Genomic DNA, 15,028 nt, shown 5'->3' on the forward strand with positions numbered 1-15,028 from the left:
TAAAATTATATTATCCTGGAGGATCTCTTATCTTTCTTTTACCTAAATTAAATTGTAATTTTATTGTGTGTTTAAAGTGCATCATAACAGTAAATAGACTTGGCTGCAGTAATTTCATAGAATATATGCTATACCTTTGATACCCATATATTTGTGCAGGGTTTAAAATAATTTAATTTGTCTGAAACAAAAAGGCTGTCTAGTATCTTTCATTTAAAGGCGATGGTACTGAAAAACAAGTGCAAAGGTTTCAAATTGTCACAAGGATGCTGTTTATTTGCAAAACAGGAAGCCATGTTTTTTTTTGGTACACTGTATGTAAATGATGCATAGTTAACGTAGAAGCTGTTTCAACCTGACTGCTCGACCTGACACAATAGAAAGTCTGATTAAACGTCTTATAAAAAAGTACAATCAGCACAAGTTTCTGCCTGTAGTACACAGAAATGTAGCCTAGAGCGGTTGAAAGGAGGTCTGTAAGCAAACCTTGTGGAACAGGTATTGCCTGCAATCAGTGTTTTCTATTAGGTCATCTCAGGGTGTCAGGCCCAAAGGTGGTGTTAACATCCATTTGTGCACAGTGTTATTTTAGCACCAGAGGAGCACTTGAGAAAATTGAAAACTGTATGTAAAATGCCTTACTCCCATACCAACATATCTGCAGTCTAGATTACTCAGTTAACCAGGGCCCTTCAGTCTTTGCCGGATAACAAGCAGAATGTTAAGTCTGTTCTGTAATATGGGAGTAGATTTAGAAATTACCTTTTTGTACGGCCTTGATTCTACCGAAATACGAGGGGAAAGAATCTTTTTTTAATATTTTCCTCAGGTTTGTAATTCTTAGTTTGAACAAACCATGTTTTGAAGGTTAGAAAACAACAGTGATGCCTACTGTGCTTTGGTGCACTTGTGGCATCGTGCTCATACGTCATTGGCCAGGGAAGCAGATGTCACAGAGCTCAGCGCGAACGGAAACTTTGCGTATTCCCGCCTACCACCTCCCCTGACTTCATGTCTCTTCTTCGCAGGACGAGATCATCGCCGTCTCTGAGAAAGTCATAGTGAAATTGGACGACCTCGTGAAATGGACGGTCTGCGATTTCTCCCAGTGGAAGTGCGGCCTGCGGGCCATTCCGCTCAAATCCGCCACGCTCAGGGATCTGGGGAGGAACGGCCAGTGCGAAGCCCTGCAGAAGTACAGAGAGTCCACGCTCAACAGCGGCCTCAACTTCAAGGATGTCTTAAAGGAAAAGGCGGAGCTAGGTAATAATCTATTTGTCCCTCTCTACTCTCCTGTGCTGCGCACTGGGCGTGTGAGCGTTTCTTGGAAACCGCAATTTTGTGTTCTGGGTGGAAATTTCTGTTTTGGCAGGCGTTTGGGGGATAGTGGGCATTTATTGTTGTTAGATCCATAACCAATTGTCATCTTGTGCTAATACTGTATGTCTACCTCACGTTGTATTCGAATGCAAATGGGACCACCCAAGAGTGAGCAGTATATTTTCCACAGGTAATGAAAACTGATCAGGCATAAAACACATAAAACGTAGTAGATACTACTTATGGTGAATGATGCCCCCATTGTTTCCCAGCATTGCTTTTTTTGCCCAATCATATCTCTGACACATGGTGTGCAAATTATAGGGGAGAGAAGATACCCAGAAAACGAAAGACCCCAGTTTTGACTTAAGACCCAGTTTTGACTTTTGACCCAGATTAGTTTTGGAGAAAGCAAAAAGAATGCGTGTGAGAGTAAGGTCACGGTTGTATTTATTTCACTGCAGTTGAGGGTACAGTTTAAAGCTATATAACATGTATTTATACATCTCTAACATGCCTCAGTTCTCACCAAGTCCTTTGCAGCTCAGTATAAAAGCTGTAGTGTGAGCTTTATGAGCTTATAAATGTCATTTTTGGCTGCATTTCTGTGCAGCAGATACCTAGTTACAGCTAACAAAGCTTGTCCTCCACGCGTGCATATTCAGTCTTTAAGCTGCCATGTAGCAGTCCTGTCCCACATAACAAATTGGTCTTTGTTGCCGCATCAATATGTGCCTCTGCGATACCTGCGTTATTTTTCTGCCTCTCTAATGGTTTGTCTGGCCTATTTGTAAAACATGTTCTTTTTCAGGGTTAAAAAAGAATGCAGAACAAGCTCATTAAATGCATGCGTTGTACGATATCTAGTGGATGCTTTTATTATCGTAATAGATAGATCTTTCATTTGACTCTGCCAGTTACTGGAATTTGCATACTGCTTTGTTTCAGTCCATGGAACCAAATGTTAAATTGCCCTTGAATCGGCTGTTGTATTAGATTCTTATAGAGATTAGACGGAAGAATCAATAATGGATGCTTTGTCACTTAGGCACGCATAGAGCTACAGCTGCATATACGAATCAATAGCGGGCAGAAAAATGTGTTAATGGATTTATTTGCTGTCCGACTTGTAACCTTATTATTTGTGTGTATAGGTTTTTGTAATGTTAATAAGTTGTGCTTTAATGACTATGTTCCCCTGTTTGTGTTGTCAGGACACTAAATGCAGTTACTCAAAATGCCTCTGAATTCGCTTGGTAAGCTAAATATTCTGGCAGTGGACCAGAGGCCGTCTCTAGCTTAAATTTGCTCTTCTTTGTTACCCAGAGAAAGAAAAGGATCATTCAGCAGAAAGCAGACTTTAAAAAGCAGCCCTGCTGATGGAAATAAATCATTAATTGAACAGCCACATGAAATAGCCACGCTCACTTTTTTCTTTTTCCCTGAGGTTGCTCTGCTAGTATTTCTGTGAAAATCAATTCATTATTAAGAGATGTATTAAATTATAATATGTTCCAGCAAATACAGAATAAACTAATTTGCCATTTCATTTGACATATAAAAGTATAAAATTAATTTTATGAATTTATGAGAAAGGGTGTATCTTTTCCAGATTTCTTAACTGAGACCGAGTGTCCTTTTATCTGTGGGAAAATGAATTGATGAATGTCTGTTCTCATTTTTATGTACGCGTTCTGTGACATGTCACAAAATGAAGGCAGTTGAATGAATATTAGTTGTTCCCTTGATAGAAATTTATTTCTGTAATTAAGTGAATGGGTTTTCAGTGCATCATCAGGAACGGAATAGCAAATTGTGGTGGGTAGCTTTGATTACCATTAGTGTGCTTTCTCCAGTTTGGCATAATAGCTCAATGGCCTGGATTTGGGATATGCATATGCAGTATTCAGCTATTTCCTGAGTCATCATGCCAAACTGTGTTTGTGAAAAAGCAAGATTTTGTCAAGAGTCCAGGCCACAGTTCTGGATAAAAATAAAGTTTGATAGTAGTCAAGGACTCACCAGGAGTATTCATCTCTGAATGTGAAGAAAGTAGCTTTCCCAAATCACATTTTAAAAGAATGGCAACTACCACAACTTTACCAGACTGCATTCTGCAGCTTATGTGCGCCTGTCAGTGTTTTTATTTATTTATTTATTTATTTTAATCTGAACATCTTCCTGGATTTCTTATTCTAATAGAGGGCCTGAGTATAGTAATTTGTTTCAGATTGGCCTACCTTGCTAGCTCTGTATCACTGTGGGTTTTTACTGCAAAGCAAAGAAATGGTGTTATAATTTAAGCCCCATCTCAGGGGAGAAGGCAGTGCTATAAAGATTCTCTCACAGTAGACTTGGGTCACCATGGAGAGGGAGGGCTAATAGTAATATTATACTTATCTGGGCTGCCATTTGAAGTAATGCCAATTCAGCAAGTGCTGTCAGAAGGTTTATAATCTCTCCCAATTGTGAATTTCAGCAAGCTGTTCTGAGTCCCCCTGTAGAGGTTTTGGTGCTGTTTCGGACCCTCAAAGAAAACTGATATAGCTAGTGTGTTACGACATCAGTGAACGTTAAATGTTGAATGTGTTCATCAGACCTTCATTTGAGAAATATAATTTCAGTGTGTACGTAATTGGGGAGTACAGATAAGCACTCATTTTTATGTCAAATGAAATATGACACAAATTAAAATAATAATTACACAGAGTGATGTGTGTGGATTGCGTGCTGGAAAAAGCATTCCTGTGTAATCCCTAAAATATTCTTTCCCCTGAGAGATTTAGATACGACTTATATGACAGACGCTTGAAGTTAAAGTGTGTCTCATCTTTGGCACTAAACTTTTCCGGAAGGGTGAGAAGTGGAGTTGTGCCCTACTTTGTCATTTTTTTTTTTCTGAGAAAGAAAGTATTGCAATTTTCATGATTAGGGAAAAATATTAAATTAAATGAATAGAAATTAATTTGCAGCTTTTATCATTATCTTGTCCCAAAGCACAAACAGTTGTTGCCCCAGAAGCCTGCCGAGGTGATTAAGTAAAATTAAGGATCTTAATTTTATGTTTTTTTAATGCATGCAAAAGAGCTGATTGCACTTTGCATCAACTTGTGCAAAGCAGGAGAACTGAGGCCAAGGGCATGTTCAGTCCAACCTCAAAGGCACTTTGCCTTTAACAAGTATTTAAGCAAGTGTGACATATATTTTTTAAGAAAGCAAACACCCATGGTGCCAGCAGTTAACGCTTCCCTGTTCCACGAGCATGAGAAACAGTAATGCAATCAGAGAAAATCACAATGGCTCCACGTTCAGAGTACAGAGCATGCTCAGAAACAGCACCGGAATCTACACAGTGGGTCTGTAACATTGTGTCTGACATGCTCAAGTGTATTGTGGAAGGAAAAAAAAGGCAATATCTCCTCTAGGATGCAAAGTCAAGAGTCGGGAAGCAGTCAAGGCTTATTGTGGCTCGCCTACCACACAACCTCTATTGTTTGTTGATGATAGCATTCATTTATTTTGTTAGCCGTGAGATTGGAGGGTTCTGGGGATGTGCCGCCACCAATGTACCTATCAATATAACATGCTCTCTTAGCAATGCTATCAGTAAACCCAATGGGAAAAATGAAGAGACACAAATTGTAATTCTTCTGTGATTTGTGTATAGTGCAGGAAAGGAGGTTTTGCTGGATGAGAATGAAAATTCAAACGGCAAAGATTGTCTTTTTTTCTGTGGGAGCCATGGTATAAAATATGCCTATGCAAAATACGACAGCTGTAATACGAAGTGCTTCTAAACTTTGCTTACATGCCTCAGTGCTCAGCATGGGAGTGCACCAGTGATGGTTTGCTTAAGTGGTGACATTATTGTTACTTAACAGTGGACTCGAGTCTTGACCAAAGGGCAAGGTTGTTGATAGTCTGCTTGGCCTGGGTGCTTGAATTCCTAACCATATTGAACCTATATATTTAGCCTCAGAGAGGATGTTTGTGAAGGTGCTACCTCATCTCTCAATACTGGAATTCATGCTCTTTCCCCCATTCTGTTTCATGTGACTGATATGATCTGTCACAGTCGTGTCATTTGTTGACAGCAAGCTCGTTGTCAAGCGAAAGAAAAATAAAGCTATACACTTATCAGCTATAACTGTCTTTGGCTTGGATCCCTTTCTGATCCCTTTTTGGCTTTGAAAGGGAAAAGCACTTGGCTCATTTTTACAGCGACGGCACTTGCTGACCTCTCTTTCTGATTCGGTGACATCACGTCGCAGAAATGCGGCTGGTATCGCCGATTTGGAACAGGGATCAATGGGATTGCACTGGCGTGTTTGCTTTTTTCCTGTGGCCTGAATGTGGCTTCCACCAAATATTTGTGCTGACGCAGGCAAGGCGAGTAATGGGAAAGTAAAAACAGACACGGTGGTGCTCGCAGCCCAGGTAATGTATTCTGCTCCAAGTGCAAATGACTTTGCATTGCTGCACTGTGACTTTTGTCCGGGAAATTGTTATATTATTATGCGTATGCTGTAGAATAAGTAAAAACATGCACATACACACCTACCCACACACACACACACATTCTTTCTAGTGCACTTCCAGTGAGGATCTGATGAAACTGCTTATGCATTTGATATTGACAGATTTCACAAGTAGTCTGTATTGTAGTAATAATTGCTAGATCAGGGGTGTCCAGTCTTATCCATAAAAGCGCTGCTGTGTGTACTGGCTTTTGTTCTAGCCCAGCACTAAGACACCTTATTGTACCAATCAAGGTCTTGTTTGACGATCATGATTAGTTAATTAGTTAAATCAGTGTCTCAGAGCTGGGCCAAAACAAAAACCTGCGCCCAGACTCGCCCTTTTGCTATGTGAGTGGACTCCCCTGGCATGGATACATGAGAAAAAGAGAAACTATGTGTTTCTGGAACATTCTTTAACTCCGCTAGAAGCCTAAACATTCTGAAGTAATTAAGCCAATGCTTTATCTACATTACATTCTCCTCTGTTGGGCTTTCAGTGTCAATTGATGTAGTGTGCACTGTGTGCAATTTTAGACTGCCTTTTTATAGTCATCATGTCATGATTATTTGCAGACCTTTGGGATATTCACATGGACTTTTTGCCCATTATAACATGGTGATCTGTTCAAATCATTAGTTCCCTCATGACTGAAGTCTGAACAGCTGCCAAGAATTCTAAATCTGTGTGTATTATGATCTGGAGTAGAAAGTATCTGTTAGCTCTTAAGAATGTTGGAGCAGCTTTTTAACATGGAGCAAGAGGGAAAAAAAACAGTAATTGTTGTAATTATACGATTCCAAATACAAACTTTTTTTTTTTTTTGCTTTTGTTGGTTGCGTTTTGTTTCTGTAATTTCCAACTTCTTGTGTTTCATTCCCTGCAATTTGTTGCGCAATAATAGCCGCACTGGTAGACAGTTAAACAATGTGCATGTCTCCAGGGGGTGACCTTTCAGGAAATGAATAGTTTTATTGTCTGCCCATTACTGAGTCTGAAACAACAGAGAAGTTATTAATGTGACTTCTATAACATAAAAGATCCCAAACTGCCAACAGCCAAGTGGGAGGGGGAAATAAAGCTCACCAGAAATATTCCCATTTACGTTTGCTTTATTAGATTTTCCCGGTTTTTAAAACGGATCTTTTTTTTTTTTTTTGAAAGGGAAATTCAATTAAATGTTAATGCTGTGTAGTGTCCTTCATGAAGTACCCCACCCCCTCTAGGCGGCCATACTGGCATTGTTAATTTTAACCTGAGGGCACTCCCCATGTTTGTAAAAATACAATGTGGCTTTTTATGGTTGTTGTGCCAGGCCCCATCTAGTCACGATGACTAATCTGCTATTATCGCCAGCCAATCATTTTGCATCAAGCCGGGGGTTGTTGCAAAACCGAGAGGCCTTACTTAAATATTAAACATCTTGGAACTTGCACACAGTACCATCTCTGAGTCTAATTAATCCGTTATTTGGCACCGGCTTTTTAATGACATTCTGTGTGCTAATCCATTTTATTTAGTCATAGGAAACTGCGTGCTGGAAGAATATTGTGTGCGTGAGTATTTAATTATTCACTAATCAGATTCATCCCAGCTGCAGTCTTATCTCAATATCCAAAAGAATTAGTGTTACATTTTTCAGTTGTCTGCTTGTGGAAAGGGGCTGGCCATAGTTATATTTTTTAAAAGTACATATTTCTTCAAAAGTCTTAAAGTGGATGTGGTATTGTACTGGACTCACCTTGATAAAGATGCCATTGTCTGTCAGACATCAGGCTGTGTTTTTATTCCTGTTTTTTATTTTTGTATCTTGCTAACATGGCAGTGTGGAGAGCATTTACTGTAGAGAGGAGATGGAATATTTCTGCCCTACCCTGGCATCAGCCGTAGACCTATGGCTGTGTTTTCTCATTGGCTGCGAGTTAGTCCTCAGCTTTCCTGAAGCTCCGTCTCCAACCAAGACAGGAGGAGGTGAGAGTAGCCCTGTGTCCTTCAGCTAGTCAGGGCCTGTGACCCACCCAGTGTTTTCTATGAGCAAGAGTCACTGTTGACCTCTGTACCTCTTGAGTGGTGATCCCCAGCGAAAGGGAACCATCCCTGATGGTTTATTCTCTCATACATCTGGCCACAAACTTTTTTGGCCAGATGTATGAGCACATTTATTGTGTTTTATGGCAATTTAACTGTAGAAATGCCCTAAATATATTTTGATTGCGTGATTGATCGTAGTTACATAGGCCACCCCATGAACTCTCTGTGTCTATCTGTCTATCTATCTTACATCTAGTTCTTACATATGAGACCCGGCTGCATAATGGTTATTTTAAATACATGAATAATATACATACAGATTTTTCATCACTTCAGTCCATTTTGATATAAAACCTACGACTGGAGATTAGTTTTCATCTTTGGTATGTTTTTTGTCTGGGGTTTATTGACAATAAGGACAGGAATTATTCAGTGTTCTTGTAAAATTGATGCAAAAAATCTTTAATATACATACCCTTTGAGACAGGCCCTAGAATTATGAATGATTTATTCTTTGGACAGTAATTGAAAGAGCCATCTTGAAGTGACTGCAAATAAAGAAATCAGCACAATGGGGCCTTGATAATACACCATCTTGTTATCCTGGCCGTCATCTAATCCTCCCTCTGTGACAGATTCTAAATGCTCTTTAATTGGTTTCATTGAGTAATGCCATTATTCTCTGCCATTCTTCCTGTTCTCTGGAAATTGTAATCATTTCACCCACTCATATGCTAAAAAAGAGCATCCATTGTTTAGGATGGCTTGTTCGAATTTAATTTTCATTTTGCAAAACAAGCCAAAGTTAATCGCTTTGACATTTGCGTTTGTTCGTCCCCTGTTTGACACCTACATGCAAGTTAATACATATTTAAATTGCATATTAAAACCGAGAAAAAAACAAACATTTTGTTTGTTATGCATAATTTGTTTGAATAATAGCTAGCAGAACTGAGTTTTGCATTAGGTATTCCAGTTCTGCTTCTGCTGTTCTTATTATTTTAGTCTGTGGTTGTGATCTTGTCTGTGTATATAATATAATATAATATAATATAATATACAACGTGGATGTTACAGTCCCTGGCATCTAATAATTATTTAAGGCATTAAAATGACGTTTCATAGATCAGGTGTGTCTATTCAGGCAGCTCGCAACGGCTATCATCATAGCTGCTAAACTGAAATAATGCCAATTTTGTGTTCATGGCTTAATGGAACCTGTTAATTTTATTTTATTATTATTAATATTATTTTATTTTCTCTGACACACGATTTAATATTGTTCTACAAATGAGGATATTTTATTTTTTTTCAGCCTTTACAGTGGATTTAAATTGGCTGCATTAAATTATGTTTCACGTCATGTCTTGAGCCATTTGTTAAGGTTTGTTGCAGATTACTTTTGGCGAGGTTAATCAAAAATACATACGAGTCCCCAGACCCACTTCAGTCTCTTCTATTGTCTCATCCTGCCATACGCTCAGCTAAAATATGCATTTTGCATCTCATAAAAAATACATTTATAGGAAAGTCACCCATTTCTGACACTATTTAAAATTCAGCTGACTGATGGCATTGCGATCACTGTTAACTCAATGGAGCTTGCGTTGAATAAGACATTTGTAAATTCATGAGAACACCGCACCGCTTTCAAAATGAGCTCAAACAAAATCCATTGTTCACAAACGAAAATGGTTTTGCTTAGAGGAACCATGGACAAAATCTGTAATTTGATGTCATTAATTATGTATGTTAGCATGTATGAAGACATGCTTAACACAAAAAGCATAGTGCAGGCTGCATATTGAATTCCTGATGATGTCACTGAATCATTTCTGCTCGGCACATTGCAAGAAATCAATAGCTTTTTCTGTCTGAAATCCGAACAACTCATTCTCTCTCTCCACAAAGGCCTGCGATCACAGATATGCAGTGATTTTGATCAAGTCTTTGATCGCAGTTGCATTTTTACTGGATTTTTTTTTTTTTTAAACTGAAACTCTTGGCACAAAGAGAGATCCACTTCCAATTCCAGACAAAAACAATGGCAACGATTATCCTATAGGGATCAACGTAACTGCTCACTTACTTGGTTGGGCGTTAATTGTCATAAAATCAGTAGTGCTTATAAATGAAAACAACATGAGTTTCGCAAGGTAAAATTAAAATGAGCTCTAAGCGCAATCGAGGAATGTTCCCCATTAGGGCCAAACATTTTGGACACAAAATATACAGGAGTGGGAGTCATTTTAGTAAACAGTTTGGCAGCATTAGCTGATAGGGGTTATACTTAAATAGGGGTCATATCTTTGATGGGATATGGGCTGGGAACTATGCTTATAAAGCACTTTTTTTTTTTTAATTCAAAAACACTGTTGTCGCATTGTGGACATAGTTTTGTGGTCTGAGGTATAAAGGATATGAAGAGAGGTCTGCTCATTTCCTTATGGTTCATGTTTTTGGCCACTTCCACTTTGACTAGCATTCAGTAAATGCTGCTGCATGCCATAATAGTATATTGGGGCTCGGCCAACATGTTGACTGAGTATACAGTTCCTCCAACAAGCGAATAGTTCCTGCCGGAGTATATGGGCTTGTACTTTGATCCAACACCACTGTGTTGAGCATAGTTTGCCAATTTATAATAGAAATTGTGAATGAAATGTGCTGTATGCACACAAATTAGGCAGATTTTCTTTTTTCTTTTTTTTACTATATCAGTATTCAAACTATGTTGTGTATTCATTCAGAAAGTGTGTATTTTGCAGTTCTAAGAATATGAAATAGTATTTCAATGACAGTATATAGAATGGCAAAGGGTGTATATGTGGCTGCGAAGGTGAATTGAAGAATAGCAACTGAATATCATAGCAACTGAATATAACTGTACATTAGCATTCCACTGGTGGGTATGTAGATGAATCATTCAGCAACAACACAGTTACTTAAAAAATAAATTACTGCATTATAAAAACTGATTTTAAATAGATTTCCTAAGTTCAGCCTGGGCAGGAAAATACAGTGTGCTTATTTAGAAAACTACCCTGTGATTAGACCGTAGTCAGTTAGTTTACACATTAGCGCCAGTACAAAGAAAAGCATAAAAACTTCTGGCTGCTCTTTGCTTGAAGTGTTTCAGCCATGTAGTGTATGTAAGTTACCACTATGTTTTGTGGACATAATGATTTGTGGATGGGTGAAAAGTAAGTGAGATAGAATGTAATTGTTCTGCAGCAGTGTAGGTGTTTGCAACTAATGTCTAAACAGTGGTAGTGGAATGAGTTATTAGATTATGTTTGAGAAAAAGATCAGTGTCAAATGACTGTTTACAGCCCTAAGCTACAGTAGCTAGCTAAGAGAGGAAGAAGTAAGGGAATTTTCCCTTTGTAATGCTCTGCACCTTCAGTGAACTCTATTATATGTGGTTTAGAAGGACTTAATCAATGTTCCAACTTTGCTCCTTTGTTGTTAAAAAACAATAATAGATTCTTTGTAGTGACTAACTATCCAGTTTGATTTGGTTACCTTGAAAAAGCTAGCTGCATTATCCTTTACTGTAATCCCATATATAGTGTTCATATGACCTTCACGTTACACCATAAAGAATGCCATTTTGTTTTTTAAATCTGTGGTTGTTGTCATTCAGGCATCCCTCCCCTAACCTTTGATTGGTTAATGAGTGCCTTATGTTATGTTGTTAAGGTTATGTAAAAGTGAGATCATGCCTCTTCCAAAAAAAAAACAAATTAAAATAATAATTCCATGACACATTAGAGATTTCAACTGACCCAGACCAACTGCATTTAAAAATGCTGACATGAGTTGACAAACAGAGAAGCACAGGCACCCTGACCCGCTGGCTATTGTCCCAGTCTGATGGGAGAAGTTGGAGCCTTGCACATCCATTTCAGGGTTGTAGGTAGGTTAAAGGTGGCTTCTTAACATCAACAGAACACCACTTGCAGCGTTCTGGGTTTGAATCATGCACCTGTGACACTCAGTAGGCCCCATGAGGGATTGTATTTCGTTCATTAGCATATAACTACTTTTACTGATCTGATTGGTCAAACTGACAACGCTAATAGTTTCTTGAGGTACACAGTTTTAAAAGAGGCGGGGACTGCATTACCTTTACTGGGATATTATGACTTGTGTACAGGAAGAGGAAGTGCCATGTTACTCTAACAAGTGAATAAGAGTTAGCCTAATAGCACAATCCCTTGTATATTACAAGGTAGGTCAGTAGGGTGCTTAGACTGTCAAGATAAGGAAAGGAATTTCAAAGTGAAAGCTAATTTCTGTTTAGTCTTCTTTCCGTTCTTCACACGAAGCCACAATGCTACAATGTTCTTTGCGTCGTGCTGTTGATAAAATAAACTGTGGTGATATTTACAGACAAGTTGGTGTGAAATGAATTTCATGTGAATTACATCTGAAGCACTGAGCTCAATTTTTATTGTTAAAGATTAACCGGATAATCCTGTTCTAAAACTGCTCTTTGACCAACTATTCTGGCAGTGTACAGCTTCAGGCAAGCCTGTTTCTCAATGCATTCTGTGGTGATTACTGAGTAGTGCTTTATCTTTTTTTCATTTGTAATAAAAAACAATGGTGTTTGCTTCAGTTCAGATAGCAGAGAGGAGCAATTGGGAAATGTATTTCCTGTACATAAAACCCATTTGGTCTGATCTCCCGTGTCTTTATGAAGTCATTTTGTTCCTGGTTTTACTCACTGTTGCATTAGGTTAAAACAATAATGGTTTTATGATACAGATATTTATCAGCTTATGTGGTGGTTAGTGTGGGAGTCGTGTGCAAGTATTATCAGCTAAATATGCTTCGTCTAGCACTGGTTGATATAGTGGCTTTGTTTTTTTTAACAGCAATCTCTTCGGGCAAAGGAACAATTTGGCACGACAAATTTTGTATAATTCTGTCATGTAGCACAGAAGCTATTAAATGCAAACTTTGCAATCTAGCAATCAATAACACAGACTGTTAAAACTGGAACACTGCCAGCTCCACAAAAATCACTGCTTTGGTTGGTTGCTAGGGAGCAGACTGAAAGTGCAGGGCTTAGAGAATGGAATGCCTAATGTAATAAAATAACATGAGGTAAAATAAATCATCACAGGAGTGTTTTACGTTGACATTTGAGGTATATTTTGGAAAATGTGGCTAAAGCCAATTTAGGTTTCAACAAAAATTGATTCAAATAAAGAGCAAAGTTATTGTGGTCTGGGGAGAAGCAGGGCATGTGGTTATGCCCGTGTCCATTTTCAGTAAATTGTAATACATTATGCCTAGATGTTCAAAATGTTTCTTTTGGCATCTAAGTAGGCAATTGCACAAATATAACAGCCGGGTAGAGAAAGGCACATTTGACTGTTTGGGTAATTAAATATAGGAACAAACCTGTATGGTACTTTACCAGGCACATAGTTTCAATAGAAGGTTTCCTCTGGCTTCTTGTAACCTTTTGCACAAATGTGATACGCTTTGAAGAGTTTCAGACATGCTGAGAGAGAAAAGCTGGTTCAACCCCTAATGATTTCTAAATGAACAGATCTGAACTGAAGAGGAACCATTTTGTGGTTTTAATATAGGGCATGTGCAAGGCTCCAGAAAGTTCACAGAACAATGTAAGCAGTGGCGGAGCTTATTAAATTCATTTAAATATGAAAAGGTTTTTCTCTCTCTCTCAATATTTAGCGGTGGTGTCGAACCTGCTGAAGATTCTATGTCCTTATATTGTTCCCACATATTTCACTGGCAGCTCCTGGTTTTTTTAAATAAAGACAAACAGCTTGAGATGCTGCAGGCCCGCTGCTCACTGTGGCACGTCTTTTGTTAAAAACCGTTGATGTTGCAGAAAGAGTGTGATGCATTTGTGTTATTAGGGGCTGTGTTGTACGCATGAACGGGGACCGCTGAAATGAGAACAGTGCAGCCCTGAAATCAATACCAGTGGAACAACAAACAGCACAACTCGCAGAATTCAAAACAGTCCTCCTCTTGTTAATGTTCACCTTGTGTGTTTACTTTTGTTTGTGTCATACTGCTAAAACCGACACCAGCGTTGCCTTTGGTAATGTTATGCATTTATGCTCATTAACATACGTCTCTGCCAAGATGGATAATGCGGGGGGGAGGGGGGAGGGGGGAAAGCTTCACAGCTGATAAAAATATATTTTTTTATTTTGTTGTGTTAATGATTCAAATGTGGTCAATGAGAAATCAGATAAGAAATTGCATATTTATTTATACCAATATCAAAAAATGAACAGACTACGCCTTTTGTTATCAGGAGTTTGGTTTACACATGTGGAAAATATGTTGTGCCTGTTTGAACATAATCTGCTTGGATCTCAGAGCATGAGTAATGGTAGGATTTGAACTGTCTAAGCTGTGATCTACACCCCAGCAAGAACTGTCGAGGTGATGGTTCTAAGTGAAAATGTCAAATCTAATATACAATGCTGTATTGTGTACGAGAAATATGCAATATGTGGGGGTATTCAGTCAACAGTGACAAAAACCTGCCCTTTAAGATAATAGGTGGTTTTATACTGTTAATTATAAAGACATACTTTCTAGTGTCAACACAAGGCTTCAGTTTGTTTTTAAAAAACTAGAATAGCAATTGGCATTTGCCATTTTCAGGCATTATGGTTATGTTTTCTTTCACTCCGCAAGATGAAATAATACTTGTCGCCTTTTTTAATCAAGACGTTTTTGTTGTTTGCTGAGTCTGAGACTGAAAAGCGAAAGATATTGAGAAATGCTTGAGACTCTGGGTGGGGCACCGGAGGAATGCGTTTAAATGGCAGTGTTTGTATTTCATGGGAACCCATGTATGATTGGTGTTTGAGACATTGACGCTTACGCAGAATTGGCACCGGAGGGAACACACGGCCAATTGTTTGTGTAAGGAGCCCGGTCACTCCGCCGTGGCGTCTGAAAAATGTGTCTGGGCTGATACGGGACAGTGTCTTTTGAAAGACTTCATTTCCCAGCAAGATAATCAAAGGATCTTTTGATGTAATCGAATGTTATCTGGATTGTTAAAATTATGTGAGGATTCATTTTCCTGTGTGTTAACCGCACGATGAATTGGTTTTGTACTCCTTTTGGTCAGGGTACATTTAAAGAAAGGGGA

At 38.5% G+C, this 15,028-nt stretch overlaps 1 protein-coding gene across 1 annotated transcript in view; it reads left to right on the forward strand.

The window, feature by feature from the left end:
- arid5b (AT-rich interaction domain 5B) overlaps positions 1-15,028 on the forward strand; it is a 67,107-nt gene that overhangs the window by 6,051 nt on the left and 46,028 nt on the right. The window contains exon 3 of the mRNA XM_064320330.1: positions 1,029-1,263. Coding sequence (XP_064176400.1) covers positions 1,029-1,263 — 235 coding nt within the window. The remainder of the gene's footprint in view (positions 1-1,028; positions 1,264-15,028) is intronic.

This window comes from Anguilla rostrata, chromosome 2, assembly GCF_018555375.3.
Source record: "Anguilla rostrata isolate EN2019 chromosome 2, ASM1855537v3, whole genome shotgun sequence".
NCBI classification, from domain to species: Eukaryota; Metazoa; Chordata; class Actinopteri; order Anguilliformes; family Anguillidae; genus Anguilla; species Anguilla rostrata.